General features: G+C 37.6%; 1 protein-coding gene across 10 annotated transcripts in view; it reads right to left on the bottom strand.

Annotated features, from left to right (window-relative positions):
• Positions 1-21,036, bottom strand: part of BBX (BBX high mobility group box domain containing) — a 278,443-nt gene that overhangs the window by 99,811 nt on the left and 157,596 nt on the right. For all 10 annotated transcript variants that reach the window (XM_058661831.1, XM_058661829.1, XM_004593214.3 and 7 more), the window contains 2 exons: positions 9,190-9,360; positions 3,712-3,954 (listed from right to left, as the gene is read on the bottom strand). In XM_058661831.1, coding sequence (XP_058517814.1) covers positions 3,712-3,954; positions 9,190-9,351 — 405 coding nt within the window. In that variant the 5' untranslated portion in view covers positions 9,352-9,360. The remainder of the gene's footprint in view (positions 1-3,711; positions 3,955-9,189; positions 9,361-21,036) is intronic.

Here is a 21,036-nt window from a genome sequence, read left to right as displayed (position 1 = left end):
TGAAATAATATGTCTTGTACCTAATGGAGAATATATAAAATATAGAGTTTAAGAGCCATATAAGACGGTTTCAAAAATTCATTTAAAACATTTAAGAGATAAATTTTCACTTTAATGTAAAATTTTTTTGAAAGTCATCTACCTAAGGTAGCCCAAAAAAGTTCATGTAAAATCTCTATTATGAAAACACTATTCTCGGGCCCGGCGCAGTGGCTTAGCAGCTAAAGTCCTTGACTTGAGCATGACTGGATCCCAAATGGGCACAGGTTCTAATCCCGGCAGACCCGCTTCCCATCTAGCTCCCTGATTGTGGCCTGGGAAAGCAGTGGAGGACGACTCAAAGCCTTGGGACCCTGCAACCCACGTGGGAGACCCGGAAAGAGCTCCTGGCTCCTGGCTCCGGATTGGCGCAGCTCCATTGTGCGGTGACTTGGGGAGGGAATCATCAGATGGAAGATATTTCTTTCTGTCTCTCCTCCTCTCTATATATATCAGACTTTGCAATAAAAATAAATCTTTTTTTTAAAAAAGAAACACTACTTTTGCATTTCAAAAAAATTACATTAAAATATCTTTTTATCCCATTTTACATAAACTTTCTAAAGTACCTTTGTGTATCTAAAATAGTTTTATAGATTTATAAATGAGTGTGTGTGAAGAAACAGAATCCTCTTTTATCACTGGCTTCCATTACTAGCACCTATCACAACATCTGGGACACTGAAGCCAATTGGTAAGTACTTGCTTTTATTCATTTCAGAGTCAGAAAATAAAAGAGGAAGAGGGTGCTGCCATCGTCTGGTTTACTCCGCAAATGCACATAATGACCTTTGATGGGTTATGGCTCAGAGCAGAATCCAGAAACTTGACCCTGGCATTTCCACACGGGTGGCAGGAACATTATTACTTGAGCCACCACACCAGGCACTGCATTAGCACAAAGTTACGGTCAGGAACCAGGCAGGGATATTAAGCTTAGGAATTCCAATATGGAATGCAGGCATCCTAACTGATGTCTTTCTAGAAAAATATTATTCATTTATTTATTTATTTATTTAATTTCAAAGGCCGAGTGACAGAGAGGCAGACACACACACAGACAGAAATTCTTAGATCTATTGGTTCAATCCTAAAAACTGCTGCAAACAGCCAGGTCTGGGCCAAGGTGAGGCCAGGAGCCAATGACTCTACCCTGGTCTCCCACATGAATAACAGGGGTCCAAGTACTCACCCATCATCAGCTGCTTTCCCAGAGGCATTAGCAGGAAGCTAAATCAGAAGCTGAGTCTCAAACTGGCACTCTGATATAGGATGTAGACATCTCAAACAGTGGCTCACCCTTCACCCTTAACTGATGTCTGAACTTGTAGGCCAAATGCCCACCCCATAAGACCTTGCTGAATAAATCGACATTCCAATTAAGGCTTTGATATTAACACAAACAGCACCAGCAAAATTACATGTACTTAAATGTAATTTTAAAACCATTTAGTAAAGCTACTGAAACAAGTCAAATCACTTTCAACTAGAGACCAATTATATAATAATTGTAAAAGAAGCTGAACATTCTACCCTGTGCAGTGTAAATGAGGCAACATCTCATAAAGATAACCATAAACAAGGCAAGCATCAGTGTGGAACATCCAGTAGCAAACTCCACTTTGAGTAGATTCCAGGGGGCCACCTTAACAGATTTCATTATAGCACCATCATGGCAAATACTGTGAGTCTAATTAAGTAATTAGTAAGGGATTTCCTGTACAAAAATAATACTTCTTCCTTTTAAAAGTGGCCACCTATTGGGTTTGTAAATTAGCAGTATTTAATAAAAGGTAAACAATATAAAGGGGGACAGGCTGCATGTTATTCAAAAAGAACAATCAAAAACAACTCAAGTGTTTAATTTCAGGAAGTTTATGCAGTTCCCTACAAAGTTCCAGAAAATTGTTTATTTTACCACATAAATATTACTATTACAACATGTAAGTAATTAAAGTTTTACTGCTAATTACTGCTATGCTAGTGGAAATCTACTGAAACATTTAAAATCATATAGATAACTGTAACTGATTTTAAATTTTCCAGATGCCCTCACAGTTAATTCTTGAAGCCCTGTGTAATCATTAATTATATAACAACTATGCTAATCATTTACTCTACATTCAAATTTCCCTAAACATTTTGTAGGAAATTTTGGCTTCGTGGTAGCTTATTAAACAATGAAAACCACAGCAACTAATAGTGTTATTTTCTACATAGAGATACTTCTAATAAAATGTCTTGAGACCCTACTTTGTCTGCCTCTGGCTCACTTTTTTTCTAAAAACTTAAACTAATGTTTGAAGATAAGGCGTATTTTTAATAAAAGATTTTTCCAGGTTTCAATGCTGAAAAAAATACTATCACAAATATTCATCTCAGATTTAATTACATTGATACTTCTTTGCTTATCTCTTATTCTGAGATATATTCATTCACAATACATTCAGATATATAATGATCTCACACTGAGTCCAGATTTAGAAACTGAATCAGTACACAACTCTCGACACAAAATTAATAACTGTCATCATTTTTGAACTAATCAGTGTTGCAATATTGTAAATAATCTTCCACATAGAAATGCTTTTCTTCTTAAGAGAGATTTATATTAAAGTCAGATAGACAGAAGGACAGAGAGAGCCAGAGATCTTCCATCTACTAGTTTACTTCCCAAATGGCTGCAATGGCTAGAGCTGGGCCAGACTTCAACAGGGAGCCAGAAGCTTTGCCTGGGTCTCCCACATTGGGGCAGGGACCCAAACATGTAGGTCATTTTCTACTGCTTTTCTCAGGCCATTAGCAGGGAGCTGGATAGGAAGTGAAGCAGTTCGCACACCCTATATGGGAGGCCAGTGTGACAGTCAGCAGCTTTCACAATATGCCATGATGCCAGCCTCATCGAAATGCTTTTTACCAACTGTCAATTACAGAGCTTACAGGCACCCACACATCATAATACTTCTGTTCCATTACCTTTCATTCATTTGTTGGTTTTTAATATCCATGCTATACTCCCTATATATATATCTTGATAATTGCATTTATTATAAAAATAAAAAATGTTAAAGCTCTAAGGGATATAAACCTTTGTCTAATTTCCTCAGTATAGTTAAATTTAAAGAAGAAGCTGATATCACCCAGAGATTGATACATATATAAATATAAACATAAATATAGATTACAATTATGAGAAAGACAGAGAGAGTAAAGAAAGACAGGAAGCGGGTGGGGTAAATCTCAAAGCTATTTAATTTCAGAACTAGATCAAGACTCTCATGACACAGAAAAATATAATACTGTCATCTTGAGCATAGGCAATCTCTGACAGGAGAAGCCTAGTTCCTAGGAAATTTTTTAAAATTATCATTCATAATTTTAAAAACCACCATAATAAACCACCTTTGGTAATAAAGTGACCTTTTATATCAGCCAGTGGGAATTCAGAGAAAGAAAATGACTTTCTAGTAATTGACTGCTCTCACTATGTTCCCCAACATTTCCAAGACCCCAGTGGAACACCAGAAGGCAAAGAAATCTTTTGTTTCCAGAACCTGATTAAGGATTTGCTTTCTCTTTGGAAGAATTTCATTAAGATTTCCATATTTGCAAACTAGATGTTATAGGACTGACTGCACATAACCATCATAACATTGTGTCATTATAACCCACCTCCTTGGCCATGTCTGTGTACTTCTGCTTTTCCTTTGGATCAAGAACAGCCCACCAATCAGCTAGTATCTTGGTAGCACCTCGGTTATCGAGCCTGGGGTGTTCCTGACGTACAAGAGAGCGATGTCGTTTACAGAATAAAAGAAATGCATTCATTGGTCTCCGAGCTCGCTGTTCTGGCGACTCATCATCTTCAGTCTCACCAACATCTTGTTCTAGGCCATCAGCCCCAAGAAGTTGAACCTATTTTCAAATAAAACAAAGGCTAGATTTTAAACACATATTGGACAGTTCTGAAAGAACAGTTGGTCTTAGTGTGAAAATTTTTCTTATCTCTATTTAAGCAACTTACACATCGAAAAGAAATGATTTTTTTTTAAAAATTATCAACCATTATTGGCAGCTGGCAACTAACTTTCGATGCATTTACCCGCTGCTTCGTTTCCATGGCAACATGATCACGTCTATTACAGCAATATATTGTATTACAATTGCTGACATATTTTCTTACTAAACAGTGAACTCTTTGAGGACAAAAACTCTCTAATTTATCTTTATAATGTCAACATGTAGCTCAATATCTGGTATAGCATTAGTGCTTAACCAATTGATGAATGAATGAACCAAGCTATGGGTTATGAGTCTGAAGATGAACAATATCCGGAAATACATGAATATGTCTTTCCCCTCCTCAGGAAATCTACAGAAAGCAGATAGAAAAAAACTAAAGCAGAGCACTCAGTATTTTTGCACACACCACTACTGGTGCTTCCTAATGTAAAAGAGACATTAAACATGGACATCTCACATTAGAACTACACAGTAAATCTTTCAGCTTTTAAATATCAAGCTTTTTTTATCTTGGTGAATGTTATGGTGATAGAAATAAGCTTCCCTAAGCTCAAACCTCCAAAATCTGTTTTGATTCCTCCCTTTTCCTAAGCCACTTAACATAACCATCGTTCAAGGTCTTCAAGGACTTCTACAAAACTATAAATCTGTCCATTCCAGGGAAATAATTCTCATTAACAGTGTCCTGTCCTTATTACTACTTTGGCCTAAGAGTTAGATTTCCTGGTTTTAATCTCTATAATATTTCCTCATATGGCTTCCAGATTAAATATTTAAAAGCAACTCCGAGATCAGAGAATCTCGGAACATGGCAAGATTGAGAAACATCTTTCAAGGCTAAGATATTATTTCATGGTGTTTCTTTGAAACAATGCAAGCAGCAGCATAAATCCAAATGTCTACCAAAATCAATTCTTTAATGTCTTATTTTATAGTTGCAAACAGCAAGATGGGTCAAAGTAGTCATCAGTCTACTTTGTGCAGTAAGGCAGTAGTTCTTGAAACCGAGTGTGTACTGGAATTGATTATGGATTGCCAGGTTCCAATATCCGAGTACAGGTGTTTCTAACAAGATCCAAGTGGTTGCTGATGCTGCACATCCGAAGACCACACTTAGAGAAGCATAACTATTTTTTATGTATCATTTAATGGACAACTATAATTGGCACAAACTATGACAAATCAGATCCTTCACCTAATCTACTATTTTAAAGCCTTTTAATTTTAAGTAACTATTAAGAATGCATTTAATTAATCAATAGCTTCAAACACAAACAGCGAGTGTAGAAAAATATTAGTTACAACTATCCTATATTAGAGAGAGGCTACATTTTTACCTTCTTAATTTTGTATACAGTCATTAACAACAATTTACATCTTTAAGGAATATTTATTTAGTAGTCTGAAACTCAGAAGCTAAAGTAGGAAAAATGTAAAGAAGTAATTGTATTTTCTCTTTAGAGCAGAATAACTTTTGATTGTAATACAAAATTATAAACCTTAAGGTCAAATCTGGAAAAAAACAGAGCTTTTTGGGATGAGAATAAGACAAATAAATAAATTAAAAAGCAACGCAATGACTAGAACAAGAAACCAGTGAGATAATAAAGTGTAAAGTATTATAATAGTAGTAAACTATCATAAAATAGTTGAGGGACAGAAGTACAAGAAGGTCTCCCTTGAGAAAATGTTGTCTGACCTAAATTCTGAAAGATGAATTAGAACATATCAGCGGGTAAATACGGAAACTGATAGGGATTAAGAATTGAACATCAATATGCAGATCCATAGCACTGCAATACACAAAAGATCACAGGAGCGTTCTGGGAGATAAGGTAACAGAAGGTTTGTGTGCCACTTCGGACAGAATGTGCCCTGTCATGCACCAATAAAAAAGCTTGATTTGACAGAGATGAACAACTTCCTATTTTGCCAAGTACACATTCCCTACAAGTTTCCTAAACTGCTACCTAAGGTTACAGTTACCCATTTCATTAGCTAAAATGTGAACAAATAATAAATGAATGACAGAGACAAAAACCTCTGGACACATTTTGCTTTTTACCTTTTAACATTTCAATGTATTAATATGATAAGGAATCAACAGTAGCACCTAGAGCTGGACCCAAAGGAGAGTCAAGCAGGTTATAAGTAGGGGGAACATTAGGTTTAAGAAAAAACTCTTGCCACGGCTATAGCACATATGTTTTAGGAATAAAACTGGAAGAAAAACTGGGGAACCGAACTAAGTTTATTGCAGGCAGAAACTGGAGAGAGTTGAAGTCAAGGCAGTGGTATAGGAATGAACAAGCAAGAAAAGAGATGACTTTGGGACACCAACCATGACACCAGCATCCCATATTGGCTGAGTCCTAGTTTGAGAGCTAGTTTGAATCCCAGTTGCTCCACTTGCAATCCAGCTCTCTGCTGGTGTGCTTGGGAGGGCACTAGAGGATATTTCAAGTGCTTGGGTCCCTGCACCTATGTGGGAGACTCTGGTTTCACCCCTGCCCAGCCATGGCCATCATGGCTGCTTGGGAAGTGAACCATAGAATAGATCTCTGTCTACATGCCTCTCTCTCTGTAACTTTGCTTTTTCAAATAAATCTTTTAAAAAGACAGAAATAACACTCGTGAGGTGGAACCAAGAGTGCTTAGTTATCTAGATGGGTTGTAATTCTTGAAAAAGCAACAATGCTTCCAGCTCAAGTGGTAAGGTTTTTTTCTCATACAATAAAGAGTAATATTTTTTTTCTAGTGACAGAAATTAGATCTGTGGGAAGCAGAAAACCAAGGCTGGACAGTTCAAATTTAAAGCAGCTGTGAAGTGTGCTATGTGGACACCCAAGTCTATAGGAGAATATTCTGGCAGATGCCAACAGGAAGGTAGTCATGCTATGGAGGTAGAAAAGATGGCTAAGCATAGAGTGACAAGAGAAGCAAATTTAACGATCTCTATTTTTCACTCAATATGATTATTTACTAACACCTGCTATGGGCCAGGTGCTGTTGGAGGTGAAAAAGAGCAGTGATGACACTAATTCTCTGCTTCTGTGAAACAGAATGGCATAATCAGCCTTACCAGTTGAAAGAATTAGGATTCATTGTTGAGAATAGATTGAAGAACAAGATCAAGAGACAGGGAGAGGGTAGGAACAAAACTCTGCACTAGGAATGGTGGTAGTGTGGATCCCAGCGCTGGTACAGTATTGTTAAGAAGACATCATGAGAAATATTGTCAAGGTATAGTAAGAGGATTTGCTGATGAATCCAAGGCTCTAACAAAATAAGGCATGTATATAATATCTACAAAGTTGTAGGTCTGGCAAGCTAGCATGTTGCAGTTCCCATATAACAAGAATGGGAAGATGCTGTAGAAAGTTTAAAATAGAAAAGCAAAAGCTTTGTTTTAAAACACACTTAAACTGGAATTCGTAGTTGATATTTAAGTGGATATAGCAAGTACACAGTCAGAACTATGAGTCCAGGAGCAGGCATTTTGGCACACAGATTTCAACTGCCACTTGGAAACACTTCCCACATCAGAATGCTGACTTGCACCATGGCACTTCTATATTCAATCCAGACTCCTTGTAAGGTACCTGGGAAGACAGAAGATGATGGTCCAAGCACTTGGGGGCCCTGACACTCATGTGGGAAACCCAGCTGGGGTTTCTGTATCCTGGCTTCAAGCTGACCCACCTTAGCTGCTGTAGACATTTTAGGAGAGAACCAGTGTATGGAATATTTCTGTGTCACTCCTCTTCTTTCAAATACATAAATCTTTTAAGCATTTACATGAAAGAAAATTCAAGGACCAGAAAACAACATCTGAGAGTAAAACATAAAGACATATCAAATGAAAGAAATTGGGAAGCAACAGTGAGCAAGGTAGAAATGGAAACATTGAGTGCCCCTGCAGAAATAGGAGAAAGCTTCAAGGACCAAGTGAGCAACCGGTGCAAATATGACAGATAACTTAATTAACCATAAGCTTGGCAATTTCCCTAAACAGGAAAAAAACAGAAAAAAGAAAATAAATAAGAAGTGAGAAGAGAGCATAGGCGCATAAAGATGCTGAAGGAGTCATCCCAGCGGCTTCTGCTATCTTTGTGAAAGAGGACAAAAGATCATCATGGAAAGACCACAGCAGAGATCTACAGAGTCTTCCACGGAATGTGAGGAAAAAGGAAAATGTTTGCAATTCCTGCTGAGATCAGTGCAAACAATGAGGACAAAATGGTGAACAACTATTAAAGGCCTGAAAAATGTTAAAAACATGTTTACAAAGCTTGCAGTGGCACAACATGTTATTTATTCCTCCATTCACCTAAGGCGTACTATGTGCCTGCATGGTTGGATGACTTTCTAAACGAGAGCCGCTGCTGAGCGCTGTGGCTAGAGAAGCAGACTCATAGGACACACAGATCACACGGGGCCTGGTGCAAGCAGGAAGGTCACAGAGATGAAGACCAGCACAGCAGCTCGGGAACAACCTTTGGCGGCAGGGCTGGGCCAGGCTGGAAGTGAGGGGCATAGGTGAATATTCAAGTTCTGGTAATACTCTCAACCCATTTGAACACTATCTACAAACCAATAGCAGACTGACTGAAATATTATTTAAGAAGGATCTGCTGGTTTCTGAAGTACAAGCAGTACAGCTAATTCAAGGGCAATCAATAAGTGGAATGTAGTGGGCAGGGCAACACAACAGGTTCAGCCACTAGCTGAGATGCCACTACTTCATATCAGAGTGCCTGGGATCAATCCCAGCCTCCATTTCTGATTCAGCTTTCCGCTAATGTGTCCTCTGGAAGGCAACAGATGACAGATCAAGTACTTGGATCACTTCTAGCCATGCAGAAGTTTCCTGCTTTGGCCGGGCTCAGCACTGGATGTATGAAGTATCTGAGGAGGGAACAGGTGGTTGGATGTGTATACATATGATTTCCAAGTAAATAAAAATAGAAACTTTAAAAAAATGAACAAAAATATATAGTTACTTAGAATTCAAGTTATACAGACTTCTAGGAACCCAATTTCTGTACTATACATATTCATTATGGATCCAATAATGTTATGAGTGTTTAACAAGCCTGGAATGTCTACAGTGATGGAAAGATTTACTTTATCAATATCTTCCTCTTCGTCTTCTTCTTCCTCTTCTTCTGAAAAGTCGAGAAGTTTCTTTGCTAGCAATGGATGCCACTGGAGACACTTCCTCTTTGGTCGTTTTCCAGCCCCCTCTCCTTCTGCTGAATGATCTTTATTTATATTACTGCCTTTCATTACTCTGACCTGTAGCAAGAAGACAGAGATGGAGGCACATAAACACACACATATGGACACAGAAATCCAAGGAAATGTTACTGAAATTTGTTTATTTAATCCCCCTTAGCTTTAAGTGGACTTTAGTTTTAATGACTAAACTACCTACCAGTTCAGTCATTTACTAGATTCAGTGAGAATTTTAAGAACATAACCAAGCCTGTTTCAATGGGCTAAATTGCGCTTGTAAAATTTGACTTTTAGGAAATACACTTCCTCCCACTACTCTGTAACTAAAAATGAAAAATCCGAACAAGATTTAGGATGAGTACTAGTTTCCCTCACCTCTTTATGTTTCTCAGTTTCCCATCAAAGGAACATGTAAGCAAGATGCCTACCATAGGAGCCAAAGTGCTCACTGAGGTGGCTGCCAGGCATTCTCTAATGGCTCCTGTTCTATTAGAACCATCTGCATGAATTTGTGTTCTACACTACAAGAAATTTGTGCTTGTGAGATTACTCAGTCAAATGATTCTAGGAAATTATTTCACTTGAAATAAGGCTATTCTGTGAGATGACATGTTTTTTAAACAGTATGTGACTTCCAAGGATTCGCTGCACAAACACGCTGTAGGTCACTTAACAGGATGAGCGCACTATGACACAACAAAGAAAAAAGCCTTTATATCTCTCCAACCTACAGAAATCTGCTAACAGAACTTTGCTCCTAGGTTTAATATTATTAACGGACTATTGATTAGTTACAAAGTAGTCAGACTGTAAATGTAAGTTCTTTCAGAACCCAAAACTCAATCACTTTTTCATACAATTTAAAAAACTTGTTGCTGATGTTAAAAAATCAGCACATACTCATTTTATACATAAAAAATAACTAGAATGGCATTTGCCCTCTCCATTATGCTCTTGCAACAGTCCAGGGGAATTGCACATTAATTTCCCACAAGATTTCTTGGAGTTTTTTTTTTACTTGTTCTTTGTCACTCATTCAAAATCAGTTAGTATACAAGTTACTGATTAGATACACTCAGGCAAAAACAAAACAAATGCATCCAACAATCAAATGCCATCAATTTCACTGGCTCCTGGATACTTAAAACACAAATGCAGTTAATACAAATCACTGGGTAGTGGCCACAGAAGTTGGTCTTGGTCCATTGCCTGCAAAGTAATAGCATTAAACTTTTCATACCACATTAAAAGTGAAACTGGGGAGGAGGTAGGTTGGGAAAGTTGGCATTGTGGCTAAACAAGTTAATCCTCCACCTTCAAATGTCCAGCATCCCATGTGAGCACTAATTTGTATGCCAGCTGCCCCACTTCCCATCCAGCTTCCTGCTTGTTGCCTGGGAAAGCAGCAGAGAATGGCCCAAATACTTGGGACACTGCACACACAATGTGGGAGACCTGAAAAAGACTTCTGACTCCTGGCTTCAAATCAGCTTAGCTCTGGTCATTGCAGCCATTTGGGGAGTGAACCAGCAGATGGAAGACTTTTCTGTCTCTCCTCTCTATAAAATTTGCCTTTCCAATAAATAAACTAATCTTTAAAAAAAAACCACTAGGGTGTAGGAATATATAGTATCCAGCTTCACCCAGCTGCCAAGTCTTCTCAAAAACACGGCATAGGCAAATTCATATATATGTCTTCTTTAATTATTTCTGGATTTCATGCCAGACTCATATCTTTCTCACTTTAAAATCAAGGAAAAAATCAGTATCTTTTTTCTTTTAGATCTTACCTGACTGCATATTATATATCCTTAATATTTGATCCATTGGGAATTTGTTATGATAAAAGGAATGAGATAATGACAGACCTTATCCTTTTTTTTCCAAACAGCTAAATATGGCATAATCATTTCCTAAATAATCCAGTTTTCCACCATTCCTTTGGAATGTAACTTTTATTCTATACTGCATTACCATATGGACATGAGTCTATTTCTGGATTCTAACTGCGTGCCTACCCTTTGATCAGTGGCAAAACTGTTAGGGTACAGTTTAAAAATATCTGATTATGTAGACATTTAAAACATTTATTTTCACCAAAATAACATTTTCTCTAGGTTAACACACCAGGATATGTCTCAACAATTTTTTTATTAACAACATGATATTTCAAAATGTGAATTATCCCAATTTACTTGGTCTCTACTGATGATCATCCAGATTATTTCTTGTAGTCTTCATTTGATTAAAATAATTTTAAGTGTCCATTTTGATAAAATAATCTTTGATTTGTGAAATACTTTGCATAACTCCCCTCAAAACAAGAAAGAAGTAAAACAAAAACCTTCTTGGCCTTCATGGCAAGAAATTTCTGCTGAGTATCTGCAGCAATTACAAGACTCATGTGGCTGCCTCTACAATGCAAGAAGTTACTGAAAACTCTAAAAGGAATTATTTAGCGTGCTCTTTATAAAGGAACAAAGAAGTCTTAGGAATTGACAGATCATTTAACAATTCCCATTCTATCTGCAAAGAAAACTTGGCACAGGCAATCCAATTTCCAAAAATATAAATGCTATACAGAGAGAGGAGGAAACGGGTATTTTTACGGTTTATTAATCACTATACACTTGATCTTAGCCAAAAGGCTGAGAAGTGATTTATTAATCACTTTAGACTGAGCTGCTTGAGTGGTAATTAAACCCATATTGGAGGCACACTAGTTTATGAGATAACTTGGTTTAAAAAAAATAAATCAATGAAGAACTTGTAAGTCAAGCAGTTTTTAATCAACTGGAGACAATAAAAGTGATTGCCAATGCTCACAGATCCAGGAATTCTTAATTAAATTATGTATACTTACGTGTAAACGTATTTGTATACACATATATATGAATATATAAACATATGTGTGCACCTTTGTTATTTTTCAAGCACCTCAGTATTCAAAGAGAAAACAGAATCTCAATACATAAATTAATGTGCAGTTTAAGTGATTTTTGAGTTCCAAACAATCAGAATTCATTCCTTCCACTCTGAGTTTTTTCCATGTAATCCACAAGTTACTTTGGATACAATGTCTTTTCTAATACTACAAAATTAATCTCTCCTCATCCATAAATACACTAGAATGACTTAATATTGCTAATAACATTACCATGTTGCCCCTTGAACTGCACTAGCCTCCACAAATTGGCCTTTTCTTTTGGGCTAAGACTGTGTCAGCTCAGAAGCATCCGGAGACAGCAGCACACGAAAAGCAGCTGGCTGCAAGAGATGTCAGTAAGATCCCTGGTGCTAAACTGTCGTCATGACTCACTCTTCTTGGATGGCTTCAAAAGCAAGCACCATCTCACTCATTTCTCTTGATTTTGAGATTCTAACCTGAGAGGGAACAGATGTGGGTTGGAAAAGTTTGTGGCTCCAGTGTGCAGAACACAGTGGCATGTGGGTGAGTACCTCCTCGCACCTGGAATTGAAGGGAAACAGACTGATAGGCACCACATCCTACCTCCCCCTGAAACAGTGCCTAGAAGAAAGCAGATACAGTTTTAGAATGGATGGAGGATGAAGAGGTAAGTGGAGATGATGACCTGGAGATGATACCGGTCATATTATTAGTAACTATGAAATGCCTCAACATTCAAATAATTTGTGGTTATCTAATTATGTTTTAATTCCCTATGGATCTATTTTCAATTTGCAAAAAGAAGATACAATACTGGGGGCCAGCACATCACCTCAACTGGCTAATCCTGTATCGCATATTGGCACAAGTTGGTGGCCCAGCTGCTCTGCTACCCATCAGCTCCCTGCTTATGGCCTGGGAAAGCAGTCGAGCATGGCCCAAAACCTTGGTCCCTACAACAGCATGGGAGACCTGAAAGAAGTTCCTTCCTCCTGGCTCCTGGCTTCAGACTGGCTCAGCTTCCACTGCTGCAGCCACTTGGGAAGTGAACCAGTGGACAGAAGATCTTTCTGACTCTCCTTCTCTCTCTGTAAATAAAAATTCCAATAAAATTCTAAAGTTTTTAAAAATTTTTAAAAAGATAACATAATGCTGGATAGGGAATGATTTCCTGAGTATCATTTAGCAATAATGAGAAAGCAAGACTGAAGAATGAAAGATAAAAACAAAACAGTAAAGATGTTTATCCATAGAGCATAATTACTACTGCTATTACTTACTTCAACAATGGAGAGAAGAAACTGCTAACTTCTGATAGTGATCAAGGACTAAACTTGTAACTCTTTTGCCTTGAGAAATCTCACAACTTTTAGTTTGATTTCTTGTTCTGAAAGAAGTACAAGTTCAGCTAACAATCTATATGCAATAAGTAAAACAATCGGTTGGCTTTATTCAATAGGAGTTACTCTTCCTTTCTACACTGTAACTCTAAAATCATTAGAATTGGGTTATTTAACTATCAATGAACTCTGTACTCGAAAGACTCAGCATCATCAAATTATCCTGCTGAAATTTCAAATAATGCTAGCAAACTATCAGAAAGAATGAATATTCAATTTTCCTTGTAAAAATAAAACAACCCAAGATTTCTCCTTTTATATGCCAAGATGAGTGACCCTAAATAGACATTCACTGTAGTGAATGTAACCTAAATCAACTTGACAAACTAGAAAAAGCTTAATTTAACCATATTCTTCAAATGTAGTAAAAGTCCATAAAGGCTTTTATTAAGTTTAAACTCCATGAGAAATTTAAAGATTATAGAAGAAAACAGTACAGAACAAGTCATACTTCAAATAAGAGAAAACAGAAGGGCACTGGAACCTGACAGGCCTCGTTTGGAATCCTGCCTCTACCACTCACCACTTGTCACAAAGCCATTCATACCATTACCGTGACAATACATGTAATACCCAGCACAGTACCCAGAAGTTCTCACTCTCCTCTCAGAAGCCTTTGACAGACAGCATGTGCTTAGCAGGCAGCACCTGCTGGCACAGATGCAGTCAGGGATGCTGTTCATGGGCAAGCACAGATGTCTCCCATTTTACTGCAGTCCACATGCTTCACAGATGACCTCATGTGCAGCCTCGGAAACTGCACAGGATGGCTGGAGTGCTTCCTTTGTTCTGAGTGACACAATGCCTTTAGTTGGCCAAGAACTGTGTGAACACCATCTTCTCATCTTTCTACTATCTTATCGAACAACTTAGGTCATCAATGCACTCCTGTGAAGTTAACTCTGCTAATAGGATATTTCAGCATCTAAACTGTTTCCTAAATGCCCAATACAATCTTGCTCAAATCTTGGTCATGGAAATTCAGACCCCATGAAACACAGACGTGTAAGGAAGGTCCATAAAATACGACTGTTAGACAGCCATATGCTTTAACCACAAAGCAGGTCTCTCTGAGGGCCCCCTAAGACCGCCAAGCTGTGTACTTTCTCTGGAGCCTACAGGAAAGAGCAGAGGAAGGAAGTGCTGGCTCCAGTGCTTCCCCAGACTGATGTGGCCTGCCTTACAGGCTGCCACAGAAAGCCAGGAGATACCACATTTTGGAGTCTTACTCCTTTCACTCTAATTCTCCCACTCTCTGTCAAAGTTCTCATCTTTCAGGGCCATGTCAAACCTCCCTTCTTCTATAAAGCCTTCTGTGAAAGCTCCAAGTCAAAATTCCTCTCTGTTCTGAGCCTTGATTATCTTGACCTTGCCATGCCAGGGACTCATCTCCATGTTTTTCCAAACCCACTATTTCCCAATAGGTTGTGAACTTCTATAGGACATGGGCCACAGTTTCTTTCTCTTACTGCCTAGTACTGAATTTGACATACAGCAGTCCTAGTAAAAGTATTTATTGGCTTATAATTTCTGTTTCTAACACTTCACTGCATGACAGTGCAGAAACACACATGTCCCCATATTTTATAAATAATACTAATGCATGACATTTATTAGAAACTTGTGTCTATATAACTGCTACATTTGCTACAAACCTGATATTTTCCATCTTATCTAATCATTACAAGAACCCTTCCAGGTAGATGCCACTATGAATACCAACGAAAGATGCTGAAGTTTAAGTAACTTGTCCAAGGTGTCACAGCAAGTTGAGAAGCAGGGACTAGAAGCAGAAAGCCTAATTCAAAAGCTGAAATTCTCACCAGAGAAAAATAGCTCTACTATAAAACCTTTCAAGTGATGGACTCTCCAAGCATTTCCCACATTACAAATGGATTCTGGACCATTGAAACACCAAAAGGGAGCATCCAGCGCCTGGTAAAAGAACACTTTTGGGGATTCACAGCAGAAAGGCAAATATTTATGTGTGCCTGATAACTCCGAATGACAAATTAACCCTAAAAGTCCATAGATAAAACCTTTACAAGTGCTACTTATTATTTATTGCAATTCTAAGGACAATCCTAAACCTTAGATAAAGTGAAAAATATCTCATCCAATAAAGTAATACTTTCATTTGAGAAGCAATTCAGTCACTATTCATGCAAAAAGTGTCCTTAAATGTGCTCTTATTGAAAAGCAGTAGCTCTTCAAGTTGAAACTTTAACTCAGTCACGATGTTATCTATATGTACTTCATGAATACTAATAAGGCATCCACTATTCAAAGAACGGCTTAACTGAACTGGCAGTTCTGGTCCCTCTGCCCTTACTTCAGGAAGGAATATGTATTTTTTAGATCTTTTAATACTTGCACTCCATGCTCTTAGCCTTGGGACAGATTAACATGGTGCTCAAAACGGAATGCTGCTCTAAGCTACAGATTGAGCAATAGCTATCTTGAAAGAGATAGTGCACTGAGAAGGGGCGTAGGGAGGAAAAGCTATTTACACTGAGAATTCTATACCAGGCTAAGACATGTTACCCATTATAACCCCAAAATGGCAACTGTCACTTTTCCTGTAATTTTATGGAGGTGTTTACATTCTTCTTCAGAAATTCACTGAATTCCTTTTCCTCAACAGGCCTCACAAAAAAAGTGATTCCCTCTTTTAGTTTCAAAATTAATGAGGGTTTTTGTTATATGCATTTATTACATGGCTACAACATAGTTATCAAGCAGCTGATGCACAAGATAGAACTCAGGGTAGTCTCTTTCTTCTTTTGAGGGGAGAAGAGAATAAGGAAGAGAGGGGAAACAAGCAAGCATGAGCTTCCGTCTATTGGTTCGAGCCACAAGTGCTGCCATTCAGTTCAGGCCTCTTGGGTGGCAGGAACCTGATGACATGAGTCAGCAACTGCTGCCTCCCAGCACTGGCATGAGCAGGACACTGGTATCAGATCACAGAATGGATTCAACATAGCTGAATACTCTTACTGTTCACTTGGCGGCCAAAACGCTGTGGGAGTTGTGTCCAGACTTAATTCCGATTCATTCCTCTGGTCTCTTTGCTTGCTGCTGGGTTGGTGCCTGCCCTGTTCGCCAAGCCACACTTACTGTGTGGCTGTCCTGTACTGTCCTTACCTGTACTGTCCGTCACCTGCTTTCCCAGGCCTGTACATCTTACCCCACCTTATCATTACCACTTTCTAGGGAAGGCCTCTGAATGCTCATTTCTAAAAAGCTGTGCTTATATCAGCTAGTGTTTCTCTCCTTCCTGAGTAGCTTTTCTGACCACCAGCCACACTTCATTGGCTATGCATATTTTTTGACACTCGTGTGTCATTTCCATGTACAATATATGTATAAAGATCTCATGTGAATTCCTCCATTACCCTTGAGGGTAATGAACATGCCAGATTTGTGCTGGGTTTTTTTTTTGTTTGTTTTTGTTTTTGTTTTAATCTATCAAAGCAAAAATCTTTTTGCCAGCCTGGGAGTAGAATATATGGAGAAATAAACATACAAATACTAGTTTTCTGCTCTTATTATATTTTTCTTGATGTTATTTGGTCATAAGGCAAAAGAAACATAAGACCTGAAAATGAAGTATGAAGAGAAGGGAAAATAGTAAGCCAGGAAGGATTGTTTGGGAGGAGAGGAAAGAAAAAGAAATAAGTAAATCAACAGGACAGTATGATGACTATAGTAAAATTCACATCACTTCAAAGGAACTGTCAATACTAGTCTTAAACATGTTCCATTAGCTTTCCTCTCCTCTCTGGTTATCTATCAATGACCTTCATTATCCTCTCAAAATACAGGAACTCAGAGCACTGGCTCTCATTTCGTCATGGTCAGCTAATAAATCTCAGTCCAGACCCATTCAAACATATTTCTTCCTGAAGTCTATTGCCAGGTTCCTGGTTGCTCCACGATTGCCTGATACTACCACAAAGTTTCCAATCTTAGGTTGATCTTCGTTGCTCACTGGCAATCTTTTCTACTTGTTTTATTCTGTTACATATCCAGTCCCACAAAGTACACTATACATTATCAGTTTCTTCACAACTCTTTTTGATGATAAACAGTAAGGATAGTAATGATGATAATAATGATCGTTAGTTATACATGAGTTACAAAATTCACAGACATATAAATATAAAATTTGCTTAAGCTGATGCTAAAAAACTGATATCTGTACCTAGGGGGTACTTCAAAAAGTTCACAAGAAATGCTTCTTATGAAAATCCATACATGCAAAGCCAAATGTTTTGCATCAAAATATATTTTAATTCCATTTCCTCTAATGAACCTTTGGAAATAAGGACATAAATATGTGTGTATGTGCATAACTTCCCCTCCCCAAACTGAAATTATTGCAAGTGGCTATCTGGCCACCATATAATCTCTTACCAAAGTCACATCTACCTTCTCACATAAAGGTATTGTCTTAAATTTCATTTCACTGACACTGAACTGGTTCTGCAATCTGGTCTAATCTGTAGCTATGCTGATTTCAGTTCTCCAATACTACAAACATGTGTTCATGTTATTCTCCCTCAGGGTGCTAAGGAACCAGTCCATATTTGATCCTTCGCAAAACATAATAGGATACTTCAAAGGTTTGTAAAAGATGGACTTATAAGACGACTGTTTTGGTACAAATTTTGACATCCACACATGGCAACGGATTTGACGCAGCACTGAGCATGCCTTAGGCAAATATCATTGGAAGGCTGTGTCCCAGGTCCGGCAGGTCCCTACAGTGTATCCCTACCACTCGCAGCTTGTCTTCTCATTCTCATCACACTGTGCTCTGTGACCCACCGTTTCAGAAATTTCTAGCACTCAGAGCTGGTGATTTCATTAACTCAGGAATAACTTTTACATACCACATGGAAAAGAACTCTTTAATTATTTTCACCTCACAAAAGAAGTAATTATTTACTCCCCTTTCTCTGATACTCACCACTGAACATGGATTATTAATCTTCTGTTCTCCAGTTTACATATTTTAAGAATGATCGCAGACATCTGTATAAAATTATATGTAATAACCTTCATCTAACATGCTCTAAATTTAAAGGGACTATTTTTTCTTTATGACTTGTGTTTTAAATTTTAAAATGATTAAAAATCTAGACACTATCATTCTAATTTTTAATAGTAACTTTTAAAACACTCCCCCAGAAGCGATTAAATATCAAAATATATCAAAATACATCAAAACGGGTAAGAATCAAGATAACATCACCAACTGGAATTTCTTCTTCCTAAGTTACCATTCTTTAACAAGATGGCAAATACTTAACATGACAGTTTGTTTTATAAATCAAAACTCTTGGGGCCCCCACAGTGGCCCAGCATATTAATCCTCTGCCTGCAGCGCTGACATTCCATACAGGAGCTGGATTGTGTCCTGGTTGTTCCACTTGTGAGCCAACTCTCTGCTTTTGACACATGAAAAAGCAGCAGGGGATGGCCCAAGTCGTTGAGACACTGCACCTGCCTGGGAAACCAGGAAGAAGCTCCTGGATCCTGGCTTCAGATCAGATCAGCTCTGGCAAGATTCTCTCTTTTTCTCTCTCTGTAAATCTGTCTTTCAAATGCAAATTTTAAAAATCTTTAAAAAACAGTAAAACTCTTCAGTCTTAATGGATACAAAGAAAGAATGCTTATTTTTCCTCAAAGTTAAAAAAACCCACAATTTCTTACTTTAATCATGCAATATTTATTGAAGTAGCTTAGCTTCTGCCAGCCTTTAAAATTAATTATTTACTAGATTATAAATTACATGAACGAGGTTTGCTTACCTTTATAAGCCTAAATTCTTAGATTATAGCCTTGAATGTATATTTAATAAACGGTACTTGAAAACGATTAATGATTTTATATCATCCTGCACATTTTCCAAGAAAATCAGTTAGAATGCACAGAATACTATGATTCATTTACTTTATCTGTGAAACTAGATAGAATTAAGCAGAAAATAACTTGCTTTATGATGCTCCACATCCAAGTTTCCTTAAATATCTATCAGTTTCTGCCATTTAATACATACATGGTACAAATTTGATGATTCATGGACATAGTAGTACCTTCTTCAGTACATTAACAATTATCGATTTCTTTCATGTTTCATGTTCTCTTTAGAGAACTGGGCTTTATGTGCTCTGACCCCAGCCCAAGCACTGCAAGCTTGTTTGCATTTAATAGCTTTTGTTTTACGTGTTTGTTGAGAAGAAAAAAAATTTTCTGCAGACAGTTAGCAAAGAAAAAAAAAAGCAGTTCCTACTTATAGACGTTTTTCTTATTCTTTGTCCATTTTTAAAGCTCCCCACAATAAGCATACAGAGAGCTAGGAGTTTTACTATGACCGAACATGCCTTCCTTCTGTCCTTCCCTCAGCACCCACTGCAAGGCTGCGTACAGCTCTATATATGAGATACAGGATGACAGGAATCCTGCAGCACATATTTTTCTCACTACTCAATTTACAGAAATCTGCTCCCTCTAGTGGCCAAACTTTCATCGCCTAGCATCCTGTTCAAATACAGAGGCAACACTTTCTAGAAAAAAAAAGTTCCTCTATAAGGTAAAAACCAGGAAAATCATTTAAGAAACTCCTCTGCAACATTAAGGCATGAGATCAATTGATGTTAGGCTAAAGCAATTCTCAAGCACAAAGTTAAAATCAGGAAATTTAAAATTTAATATCATTCTTCCCTTAAGCACGTCTACTAACACTTCTCATTAATTCAGTCCCTTTCCACCTAAGATCTCCAAAGTACTCTGTAGTGAGTGTCTAACCAAAACTTTCCAGAATGATACAAAAGCATTGTTGAGACCAGAAGCGAGTGTTCTCCTTTAGACAATCATTTGTCAAGGTCACAAGAGCTCCTGGCAGAATAATCAACAATAGAAACCACAGTGCTATCAAATAGCACACATCACTTCTACTTCATTTTTTTTTCCAAAGGTGGATTATACCATAGGAAGAAGGGTCATTCTTCTCACATGCCTAAGTAAATCTGTTTTAATTTTAATAAAGTACTTCATAATGAGGAATTTTAATACAATTGAGTTTATTTTCTAAAAAACAAAAATTTAAGTGGTGCTAATAAATCTGGCCACATTAATTATGACCTTCCCATTAGGTACAATTTAATAACTTAGAAAGCCTTTATTGCATAAACTTTTTCTTGGATATTTATCATAAAGTCCTGTGACATGCCATCCTAAAGCCCAATGAGAAGAGCGTCAGAAATTTACATCATTTTTCCAATGTCATTATCAGGTGCACATCCCAAAGCCAGAATACAAGTGCTTTCTTCCATATAATTACAGGGCTGATTTTACTTTTTAATCAATACATTTATGGGGGTGGAGGAAAGTAATTCCATTTTATGAGTCCTCCCAGAATTT

This window comes from Ochotona princeps, chromosome 3, assembly GCF_030435755.1.
Source record: "Ochotona princeps isolate mOchPri1 chromosome 3, mOchPri1.hap1, whole genome shotgun sequence".
Lineage (NCBI taxonomy): Eukaryota > Metazoa > Chordata > Mammalia > Lagomorpha > Ochotonidae > Ochotona > Ochotona princeps.
Note: the sequence above shows the minus strand (reverse complement) of the source record. Positions and strands in the feature narration are given on the sequence as shown.